Source organism: Rhineura floridana, chromosome 16 (genome assembly GCF_030035675.1).
Source record: "Rhineura floridana isolate rRhiFlo1 chromosome 16, rRhiFlo1.hap2, whole genome shotgun sequence".
In the NCBI taxonomy this organism is placed as follows: domain Eukaryota; kingdom Metazoa; phylum Chordata; class Lepidosauria; order Squamata; family Rhineuridae; genus Rhineura; species Rhineura floridana.
The window spans coordinates 22820802-22833595 of NC_084495.1; the positions used below are offsets into that span (position 1 = coordinate 22820802).

The 12794-nt window shown below is 41.5% G+C and overlaps 1 protein-coding gene across 5 annotated transcripts in view; it reads right to left on the minus strand.

Moving 5' to 3' along the window:
* DIAPH2 (diaphanous related formin 2) overlaps positions 1-12794 on the minus strand; it is a 455139-nt gene that overhangs the window by 141097 nt on the left and 301248 nt on the right. For all 5 annotated transcript variants that reach the window (XM_061598178.1, XM_061598177.1, XM_061598175.1 and 2 more), the window contains one exon: positions 11829-11992. In XM_061598178.1, coding sequence (XP_061454162.1) covers positions 11829-11992 — 164 coding nt within the window. The remainder of the gene's footprint in view (positions 1-11828; positions 11993-12794) is intronic.

Sequence of the window (12794 nt, forward strand, 5' to 3'; positions counted from 1 at the left end):
AAGGTGAGATATACATGCAATAATAAATAAATAAACAAACAAACAAACAAACGAATGAATGTTCAGATCTTGTAAGTTCAGGTCTGTGGCTTCCTTTATGGAATCAATCCATCTTTTGTTTGGCCTTCCTCTTTTTCTACTCCCTTCTGTTCTTCCCAGCATTATTATCTTTTCTAATGAATCAAAGTTCAACTTGAAAATGTCATAAGCATGAAATATTTTGGAGGGGGAAGAGAGGAAGTAGCTGCATGGAATCACAATGCAGGATAGTGTAGGCATAAACACAGACGCACAGGTTGATGGGTGAACATCTGTGCTATATTGCTTTGCCTTATATCTCTCTTTCAATGTTTGCTCAGTAAATGTACCCTTACTTATTAAAGGCTTTGTGTGGGAAGCTAAGAATGGTGATCCTCAGTTTCACAAAACCAATAAATATCCGGAGATACTTGCAACAAAGGTAAACAGACACATGCACTCCAGACAGATATTAGCACCATTTTCGAACCACTTGAGAATTAATTAGCATTTTGGAAAGACATGTTTTAGAAAGGGCCTCCCTCTGTGCCCCTTTGTCTATTTCAAAAACTATCCTCTTGCCCTTCCTAAAGTTGCCTAAACTCAATTTTGTCTAATCTTCCACTGGCATCTGATTTGCACCTACCACACTGTTTCCATCACATAGACCTGTGGTTTTCAGACTGTCCACAGTAGGAGTGGGGACCCCCTTATAGGCAAAGGTCCTCAGTCTTTTCTGGGGCCACATGCCACTGGTGGGTGGAACCAGATGCAAACGTGTATTGAGCAAACAGTATGATTCTTATATTTGCACAGTAGACTACTACAGTCCAGCCACACAAAAGTTTGGGGATTCTACACTTACTATATATATATGCAGACATCCTTTTCCACCCAAGCAAGCAAAAGGCATTATCATAGTTCAAAGACACATTTCAGCCAAGCAAAATTACTTGAGGGGGGCAAACCAAGGCTTGTAAGGGATGTGACTTCTGGAAGGGGATGTGGTCCGGGGAGAGTTCCAAGAGCTCTCTGAGAGAGCCTTGGGGGACTACATTTGGCCCCTGTGCTTGAGGTTCCCCACACCCGGCCTACAGAGAACATAGGACCAGAGGAAACTGCCTTATACATTTGGTACATTTAGCTCAGTATTATCTATGCTGACTGGCAGAAACAGACCATGATTTCAGACAGGGGCCTCTCACAGCCCTCCCTGGAGACACCTGAATCTTGGACCTTCTGTGCTATGGCCTTTCCCAAGAAGAGAAAGACTTCTTTAGCATTGACTTATCTGTGCCTGCCACAGAACTGGGCATTGTAGAGGATTTTGGAGCATGCTATATGATACTGAGATTTTATATGAACAGGCAGCCCAACATGTTGGCTGTAAGGCACACTGCTTTTTCATATGAGCAGGCAGCCAAAATGGTTAGTTTCACCATCATCCTGGATTTACCAGAGTGAACCCTACATCTCTCAGTACTGCCCCATGGCTTGTCATTATAAAGGAAGATCAAGCTGTCTTTCACAAAAGGTTGTCTGCCATTATTGGTTGCTTTATTGGATCCCTTATAGGATTCTAAGCAACCCCATGACTTCCAAGAACACAGTTTGAAGACCACAAAATAGACTTTCCTCCTCCTGTCTCCTTCCTATCTAAGGTCTGTCATCCCTCTTGGAGGAGCAATGTAAATTCCATATTGTAACATAATGCCTACCATAGTACCTCACTGATTATCCATAATACCTTTTATTGGGGGGGATCACAATTCAAAAGTTGGACACAAGCTTTGTGTGCAGAATGTTCTATGTTCAATCATTGGCATCTCCAGTTAAAAGGATCAGGTAGCAGGGCTGGAAAGGAACCTCTGCCTAGCACCATGGAGAGTCATTGCCAATCAGAATAAACAATATTGGTCTACACAGAAAATAGTCTGACCTGGTATAACACACCTTCCTGTGCTTCTGCTAGAGTGAATGGTGACATCTGTGTTCTTTCACTGGTACAGTCTTAAGTTTATAAATATTTTGAAGCTTCTCTGTCAGGTATAGGTGATCAAAGCAACCATTACATTAATTGTATTTTTACATGACATGGTTGGATTTTGGATACTCTGTTCATAGGGTTTTCATGGTAAGAGATATTCAGCTTTGACCATTCCGCCTTGTCTTGGTCTAGACTCCTGACAGCATTGCTCTCAGCTTCTTCAACACTTTCAAACCCCCTCATCACCTGATCTCTATGTATGGATGTGAAAGTTGCACAGTGAAAAAAGCGGATAAGAGAAAAATCACCTCATATGAAATGTGGTGTTGGAGGAGAGCTTTGTGCATACCATGGACTGTGAAAAAGACAAGAAATTGGGTGTTAGAACAAATTAAACCAGAACTACCATTGAAACTAAAATGATGAAACTGAAGTTATTACACTTTGGACACATAATGAGAAGACATGATTCACTAGAAAAGACAATAATGCTGGGGAAAGGGGGTAGAAAAGAGGAAGGCCAAACAAGAGATGGATTGATTCCATAAAGGACGCCACAGACCTGACTTTGTTTTTTGTTTGCTTTCCAATCTGCGGCTGCTGCTACGGTGTGCTTCTCCGTCACTGCCGCCGTTGCGGCTTTGCCCATAGAGACTGCTGCTGCTCTGTGCCTGGCCTGCTGTCGCCTTGTGGCCGCCGCGGCTTTGTTTCTCGCCGCAGCTCACGCTTCTGTGGGCCTTTACCATCATCTGACTGTTCAGGTGGGAAGAAGAGAGATCTTGCAGCTGGCATCTGCGTGCACAGTATGCGGGCCTAGGTTTTGGCATGTTGGCTGAATTTGAATGGTGTGGTTGTATAGTGAGTGTGTGTTGTGTGTGAGTATGTTTGTATATATGGTTGTTTGTATTTTTGTATTATAGTTTACAATGTGCCTGGGGAAGAGATCTTTCTATCAAGTGGGGAGACTAGAGGGGGCCCCAATTGCCGTAGTGACAGGCAGAGGGAGGTATGGTGTTATGAGGGGGACATGCCAGGTAAGGGGAACGCGGCCCAGACATGTAGTGGCTGTGCCTTGTTCCGGTCCCTCTCATATCCACAGGGTTGTTGGTTGTCCTCTCAGCCAACCCTCAGATCTCCAGTTGCTGCTTCTTAATGCCAGATCGGTACAAAATAAAACCTCCCACATCCATGATTTGATTATGGATGAGGCAGCCGATCTGGCATGCATAACCGAGACCTGGGTAAGCGAGCAGGGTGGAGTTAGTCTCTCCCAGCTCTGCCCACCGGGGTATTTGGTTCAGCATCATGGGAGATCTGAGGGTCGGGGAGGTGGGGTTGCTGTGGTCTATAAGAGTTCCATCTCACTCACCAAGAACCATGTCCATGCAGTTACGGGTCTGGAGTGTTTGCACCTTGTGTTGGGCCAGCGGGACAGACTGGGAATTCTTTTGGTGTACCGCCCACCTTGCTGCCCAATGGCTTCCCTAACTGAGCTGACGGAAGTGGTCTCGGAGGTATTGTTGAGATGCCCCAGACTATTAGTACTGGGTGATGTCAACATCCATGCCGAGGCTTCTTTGTCTGGGGCGGCTCAGGACTTCATGGACGCCATGACAACCATGGGGCTGCCTCAACGTGTTAGTGGCCCAACACATACATCGGGGCATACTCTCGATCTTGTTTTTACTACTGGACATGGGGATAGTAATCTGGATGTGGGGAGTCTTACATCTCTCCCTTTGTCATGGTCAGATCACTGCTTGCTGAAGTTTAGACTTTCAGTGGCCTTTTCCCTCTGCAAGGGTGGGGGACCTATTAAAATGGTCCGCCCCCGGAGACTAATGAATCCTGATGCTTTTCAAAGGGCTCTGGGGGATTTTCCGGCTGATAGGACTGGCGCTCCTGTCGAAGCCCTGGCTAATCTGTGGAATGCAGAGATGACCCGGGCAGTGGACACGATCGCTCCTGCGCGCCCTCTCCTTTGTAGAGCTCATACAGCTCCTTGGTATACTCCGGAGCTAAGAGCGATGAAGCAAGACAGGAGACGGCTTGAGCGGAGTTGGAGACGAACTCCTGACGAATGCAATTATGCGCTGGTTTGTGCTTCTACCAAGCGGTATGTAGGTGCAGTGAGGGCGGCGAAGAAACAACATTTCGCCGCCACTATTAAGTCATCTCTCTCCTGCCCAGCGGAGCTTTTTAGAGTTGTCCGAGGGCTACTCCACCCTGGCCCACAGGACATGGGAGATACATCGGTAGCCCACTGTAATGAGTTTGCTAAGCACTTCCAGCATAAGATCTTATGCATTCGTCGGGACCTAGATTCCCATTTTATGACAGTTAGTCCTAATGAGGTGTCTGGAACACAGTCTAGTCATGTTTTGTTGGATGAGTTTCAGTCGGTTCAGTTCGAGGACGTGGACAAGGTGCTTGGACAGGTACGTGCAACCACTTCGGTACTTGATCCTTGCCCCTCTTGGCTTATAAAAACTAGCAAGGATGGAACAGCTGGCTGGGCCAAGGAAGTGATAAATGCCTCTTTATGAGAGGGAGTGGTCCCTGGCTGTCTGAAAGAAGCGGCGGTGAGACCACTCCTGAAAAAACCTTCCTTGGACCCAGAGGACTTTAACAACTATAGACCAGTGGCAAATGTTCCATTCTTGGGCAAGGTCTTGGAACGAGTGGTTGCTGACCAGCTCCAGGCGCTATTGGATGAAACCGATTATCTAGATCCATTTCAGTCGGGTTTCAGACCTGGTTTTGGCACTGAGACGGCCTTGGTCGCCCTGTGTGATGACCTATATCAGGAGAGAGACAGAGCGAGTGTACCTCTGTTGATTCTCCTTGATCTCTCAGCGGCTTTTGATACCATCGACCATGGTATCCTTCTGGAGAGACTTGCGGAGTTGGGTGTTGGAGGCACTGCTTGGCAGTGGTTCCGCTCCTACTTGGCGGGCCGTCTCCAGAAGATAATACTTGGGGAACATTGCTCGACCCCGTGGGTTCTCCAATATGGGGTCCCGCAGGGTTCGGTCTTGTCTCCCATGCTCTTTAATATCTATATGAAGCCGTTGGGTGCAGTCATCCGGAGTTTTGAAGTGCGTTGTCATCAGTACGCTGATGACACGCAGCTCTACTTCTCCTTTTCATCTTCTTCAGGTGAGGTGGTCGATGTGCTGAACCGTTGTCTGGACGCGACAATGGACTGGATGAGAACTAACAAACTGAGACTCAATCCGGATAAGACTGAGATGCTGCTGGTGGATGGTTTCTCTGGTCAGATGGTGGATACATACCCTGTCCTGGACGGGGTTACACTCCCCCTAAAGGATCAGGTTCGTAGTTTGGGAGTCGTTTTAGACTCTTCCCTATCACTCGAGGCCCATGTAGCCTCGGTGGCACGGAATGCGTTTTACCAACTTTGGTTGGTAGTCCAGCTACGTCCCTATCTGAGTAAGGAGGACCTTACATCAGTGGTTCATGCTCTGGTAACCTCACGTTTGGACTACTGCAATGCGCTCTACGTAGGGCTACCTCTGAAGACGGTTCGGAAGCTACAGCTAGTGCAAAATACGGTGGCCAGACTGCTAACAAGAACTAAGCGGTCTGAGCATATAACACCTGTTCTGGCTCGCCTGCACTGGCTTCCAATATGCTACCGGGCCAGATTCAAAGTGTTGGTATTAACCTATAAAGCCTTATACGGCACGGGACCACGATACCTGCAGGAACGCCTCTCCCGTTATGAACCGGCTCGTACACTACGGTCTACTACGAAGGCCCTCCTCCGGGTCCCGACCCATAGGGAGGCCCGGAGGGTAGTAACAAGATCTAGGGCCTTCTCAGTGGTGGCCCCCGAATTGTGGAATAGTCTCCCCGAGGAAGTACGCCTGGCGCCGACACTATTATCTTTTTGGTGCCAGGTTAAAACCTTTCTCTTCTCTGAGGCATTTTAATCTAAGTTATTTATGTAAATGTTGTAATTGGTATTTTAGATGATGTACTTTTATATTTGTTATATTGATCTTGTAATTTTATTATTGTATATGTTTCTATGTTTGCCGCCCAGAGAGCTGTTTGCTAGTCGGGCGGGATATAAGCTGAATAAAATAAATAAATAAATAAATACAAGATCTGAACAGGGTGGTTCACAACAGATGCTGTTGGAGATCGCTGATTCATAGGGTCGCCATAAGTCGTAGTCGACTTGAAGGCACATAACAACAACATGGCATGGCAGACAGAAGATGAACTCATTCTCATTCAAGGCATATGAGATGGACAAGACTATGCAAAGAACAATGACATGAAACTTGCAGAAAGAGAATGAGGACAAAAGCAATTGGTTCCCCATAGAAGACAGAAGGCTTTAGGAATAAGAATGAGATCAGGCAGGAAATGCTAAAATAGAATGAAGAAGGATAGACAAATCTATATCCATTTATTAATTAAAGAAAATGTGCAACCCTTCTACAATTACACTCCTAAATGCGGATAAGCCATTGACTAATATTATGAGACCGTGAATTACAACACCAACAATCATAATCAATTGACTCTGAGTTAAAATGCATTAACAGTTTACCATTACATTCTTCTGTACTACAAAAAACCAAACTTCATCTTGCAAAGTAGCCCTAAAGCAAATCCTCCGTATGTTGATTGACTCACAATCAATGTCTGTTGTTGACATAAAACAGCAGCTTACGTTTTTGAACATCTTTCACAGAAGCCCATCTGTCTGCATTGTCAATTGATAAACCAGCTATTTCTGTTTGAATATTTATTTTGCATTTAACTTTAGGATGCACGATTTCTTTTTTTGCTTGTATATCATAGTTTAATGAAAGACAGAATGAAAATCCTTGTCTACAAAAGCAATGGTGCAATGGGCAACTATCCTAACAAACATGATAGAGAGGGATGGGTGGAAAGTAATAGTGAGTCAAGACAGGTGATAAAGGACTATCCAAACTGAAAGGCCTGCCAGAGTGAGACTTAGCATGACCATAGCTACAGGTTGAAGACAGGAACTGATATTTCCTTCAGTCCTTGCCTCGGCCACTGAATGTAGGTCTGCCAGGCCAAAAGGCAGGGATAGCCCATCGTTATTATCCTTCTCTCTCACATTTCCAAGGTTAAAAGCCTCATTCTACAGAGTAATGCAATTCAAAACTTGTACCCAACATTGTACTCCACCACCCTTTCTGTGTACAATTTATTCAGCATTTCAGTAAGACCAAGAGTACACTTCCTAAGGCCTTTATTTGATTTAATAAATATATATTTCCCACTCTCCAAAAATTGTTTGAGGCAGCTTATTTAAGTATGATCAAAGGGTCTGTGTGTTCTATATGTATAGTTGGCTTTTTGTGAATTGTTACCAGGGTTGGATTATAACCATGGTCCAGATTTATGTATAAACATACTTCTCAAATACTCACACCTAAACCCTATCCACCACAACTTTGGCTGCATTTTTAAAAAATGTGCTATGGTATAATGTGTGTGATGCTCATAACTTGTCAATAGGTAGAGATATGGAGCTGTTTGGAAAATCACAACAGTGCAACCTTCATTCAGTCTTTATGGCACTGATGTGGACATATCTACAGCTCTGTGGGCCTAAATGCATTCATTGTGCACAAACTAGCTAACATGGGAGAAGCCTGAAGACAGGTATCATGTAAAAAGGACCTTCAGGAAATGAGTAGTAATCTCGTGTTCCATTATTTCACAGGTGGAGGGTAGGGTTTGATTAAGCTCCCAGCATTTTTCTTAATGAATATTAACACAACATATGAATTCTTGGTATCAAAAATAACAAAAACAAAATGCTGGTCAGGAACCCCTCAGATGTATTTGATTATATGCAGCAATACATATTTCATCATTATTAGTGGAATGATGTCCATTAACAAGACAAAAGTCATGCAGTTCCTAAAACATTAAACCAGGCTGTGGTGAGGAAGTCTATATAGGAGGCATAATTATCCATTCAATGCTGATTTCAGATATGAGAAAATAATTCAAAGAGAACATTACAAAGCAGCAAGATGAAGAAACACAAGAAAACAAACAAGTCAGGTTCACAGAAGAAATGCCCTTTTCCAAAATAGCAAGTCTCTCTGTCCTGAAGGAAGGAAACCATTTTGATGAGAATCAATACCTGAAGAAGCTCACAAAGCTCACTGGGAAAGGTCAGAGCCTGTACTATCCACAGAACCTTCTTTATAACTTTCTTTCGTCTTGATGCTTACTGATAATGACTTATTTATAGAGAACATTTTGCTGGAAAATCACACGTGAATAGGAACTGCAAACCCCAAAGGGATTTTTCTTGTTTTCAAGTTGCTGATAATGCTTTGATCAGAAGAAAAGAAGTTAGTTTTCTCCTTCTAACATTGATTGTCTGGGATTTTTTTTCTTTTTTAAAAAAATCGTACAAAATGTCTCATACATCATAATAACATTAGAAACCTCAAACATGTCATTGGGAAACAAATCTTTAAAATACATTGTATTATTTGTCAGGGGGGGCATGGGTAGCAAGTTATTTTTAAATTCCCTTTGAAGGTTAATCTATCTATTTAGGCAACTCTTTGTATCAGCCTTGGAAGTTTATTTCATTAAAACTAATATTTAAACCAAGATACAGTTACAGAAACTATTAAATTTGTTTAATGCTAGCATTGTACATATTGATTTCACACATCTATAATGAAAAGTCTATTATTATTTATTTATAAAAGTATTCCTGTACAACCATATCATGAAATATCAGGGCAGTGTACAACAATTAAAAACAAAACAATTACAAACAAAACACATAATCATTAAAGTGACTGGCTAATTATTGTTAGTAAGAGTGTGTGTGACTGTGCGCCTGAGTGTAAAGAACGCAGAGACCAGGTAACATACCAAACTTTTGGTAAAGTAATTTTGGGTTATAGTTGGGCCAAGAGATAGCGAAGGTATCCTGATATGATGTAAGAGACTGATGCAAAGACCACTCATTAAAGGCTGAGCAGTAATTTGAAGCCAGCCAGCCAGTATTAACTTCACAATGTTAATCCCTGCGGTGAAAGAACGTCATGAATATCAATATCAGTAGTATTTGTTGTGTTCTAACCTTGTATTTGGTACATTGTGTGGCACTCAAGAGAAATACTATTTATTCGTTGAATTATAAATTAAGTAAATAATATATAAATCATCCACTGACTTCAAGGTGAAGTACTACAGTCTGCACATAAAAAGATACAAAGTCAGAATAATTATTTCAAATGTTCCTTGCAAGCTGGAAGATATGAGGCTGCATTCCAATGAAAAAAATACAATTTTTGGAGCCTCCCAACAGCATACAACTATACTTTTAATTAGAACACTAATCTTCTGATCCAAAGTCTGGTGGTAACAGTGCCACACCAGCAATCACTGGGAGAAGCAGGAAAGGGCATTAATCATTACCATATTGAAGTAGTTTTAACACATAACTAATCTACCACTTTTGCCATGAAATTCTGCCTCATACTGTTGGGACTTGTGGATCCAACAATATTTGAAGGTTACCCATCCCTGACCTAAAGCATCACTATAGCCAGAGTTTTGTCACAAATCTGTATATGGCTGGAAAGGGGGACTGCATTGTTCTTTCAGTCTGGCTCACCACAGCTGTCTGTGCAATCTAGCCCCTATGATGAGTGATTAAGAACAGAAGAACAAGTCACAGTTGTGGCTTGCATATGTAAAGGAAAGAGTGCCATGTGAGATGACTGATACCTATTTGTTCCTTTAGGACAATTCATTTGTCCCAGAATGAACTGACAAAGGCAGTTTTCTAATATGGTAATGGAGAAATCAGTTATAAATATATTGTGGCAAAGCAGTAAAGAAGCATTAACCCTAGACTACAGATCCTCCGTGGCACAGAGTGGTAAGCAGCGGTAACGCAGCCAAAAGCTCTGCTCACGGCCGGAGTTCGATTCCAACAGACGGAGGAAGTTGAATCTCCGGTAAAAGGGGTTGAGGTCCACTCAGCTTTCCATCCATCCGTGGTCGGTAAAAAGAGTACCCGGCATATGCTGGGGGGTAAAGAAAGGCCGGGGAAGGAACTGGCAATCCCACCTCATATATACGGTCTGTCTAGTAAATGTTGCAAGACGTCACCCTAAGAGTCGGAAACGACTCGCACTACAAGTGCGGGGACACCTTTACTTTACAGATACACACTACCTGAATACAAGCAACCAAACCTCTTTTTTAAACAAATGTGTTATGTACATGGATCATGTATTTTTGAGTACCTCTAACTTTTAATAACTTGATTTCAATTTATTTCTACATTTATGTATAAAAATAAAGGCACCAAAAGCAAAATAAACTTTGCTTTGTGGATGATGCTTGTTCACTGTGAATGTGTTAACAGTGATTTTCCATTACAACAGATTTGTAAAAAATACCTTAGAAAAATGTTTTATTTTTACCTATATTTTTAAACTGTTAAGAATTTACAATAAAATAATATTGCACATGGTGAAGTTACACTTTGAGAACTGTTTACACCTTTTGTGCACACAAACTGCAGATAGTTAATCAATAGATTAAGGCTTGCTGCTGGCAACATGGATCAACATGCTACAAAGTGCATGGCAAATGGTTGAGCATTATTGATAATTCTAGGCAATTTGAATACTCCCTGAAGGCAAACATCATATTCCGGGCCATATGTTTTTTCCAACCATCCCTCATGATGCAGTTAATTACAGCAACCCACAGGCAGCCACTGGGAAAGACATGAGCAAGAACCCAATTTAAGAAGACAGAAATTGAGAGAATGGTGGTGGGGAATCTCTGTCTCAAAGTTATTTCTATATTTATCTATTCATTTTATTTATTAGATTTATATCCCACCAGTCGTCCCAGTAGGAGCCCAGGGTGGCTATATACGTGTATGAGACAGCAATGAAAAACAAACAAACCACATGACAGATGTGGAAAAGTATCTAAAATGATAATTTTTTAAAAAAACAGCAGCAACCCACACACAATAGGTTGTATCCTAAGAATTGTAAGCAGAGTTCTACTTATGGAAAGGTGCTTTCTTGCTTCTCCCTTCCCACCACCTGGCAACACCTCTCCTGAAATAGCTACTCCTGAGGATGGGGGTAAATCTATTTCCACCCTGTGTCACTTTCACATCTTTTCATTCCTATGTTTGCTCTGTGTCATTTCAGCATTAATCTGCAAATATGTTTGAAATATTTTATGAGAATTTTTGAAATAAACATTTCTAAATGTATTTTCTCTCAAAATATGACTTCTATAATGCACTTTGATACTTTCTGATCTGAGAACTGGACTCAAGGGACAAATACCCCTCCCTGCAACAGAAGATATGGTAGAAAATATGACACCTTGTGAACTTGATAAACCTCTGTACACAAAAAACACTATATAAATTAACAAAAATCAGCATTTAAGGTCAAAAGAAAAGGATTTAAGCATTTAAGCTCAAAAGTTAGAATACCAGTAAGTAAGCTGAACTAGTAGTATTCATGACAACATTAAATCTAGTTTAGTGGCCTGTCTTCATTAATGGCCTATCTTAGATCCTATACAAAAGGTAAGAGAGAACATCCTAAAAAAGCAGCACAATGATTATAAAAAATAAGTATATTACAACAAAAACAAAAACAAGGTATGGGAGGTGGGGAGATACTAGTTCATCTATATTCACCAATAATAATAATAATATGTGTTTTTATCTAATGATTCAGTTGTCTGTTGACTGTAATAAAATTTGATATGATTTGATACTCACCAAGAACAGAGTTCGGAATGCACTTATATCACCAAAGAATTCCTCAGCGCTCACAGCTTTGGGATTGAAAGAGAAGTATTCCCCCAAATTCTCGTACAACTTGGTCATGTTATTGTGCATGTTAGATAACTTTTCATACTGCTCTCTAGCACTCTTAGCAAAGCTGTAGATTTAAAAGTTAAGGAAATTCAAATCAAATGAGTAGCAAAGCAATCTAAAAAGTCAGATTCGTTTAACACTTTAAATGGATTCCTCCTAACTAGTGCTTTTGTTAATTAATGACTTTATATAGAAACCATGCTTCACACATTCTCATATGCTTCAAGCAAATTTCCCCAAGCGACAGAGTCCTGAAGATAGGGATTGTTGTGTTTCACAACTGGCTGACACAATTTCACTTCCTACAGAACTGCTGGTTGTTGAAGCGTGGCATTCCTTGTCTTGTGTTCCTTGAGGCTGATCTTGACCAAAGTGTGAAAGAGTAGAACACTGTACCTGTGAAGCACAGAAAAACAGAACACTACTTACACCAATATATTTTTCCCATGAGATCAGCAGCAAGTCTCATTGGTTTATCATGACATTTGAAAAGGATTTTTATTTAGAACACAGGAAGAAAGCAACATACAAGCTGTGGCTAACACCACCACCACCTTGAATAGATTCTTCAGTTGCTATGCTATTATATGTATTACTATACTATTACTATAGTAGTGGATACACACTGCTACCTCTTTTGTCCCCTTTTGTCTTAGCTCTCACAAGATATTAAGGACAATGCATCTGGAGCAGAAAAGCCATCAAGGAAGTTCTGATGGTTCCAACATTACATTTATCTACTCACACTTTCATATCAGGTGTAGGGAAGCAGCAAGAATATAGCTGCAAGAAGTGTTGTTGTTTTTAATCATCCAAATGGTCAGATACAAATATCACATATATTTAAAAAAAGGAGCTGTTTTCCTC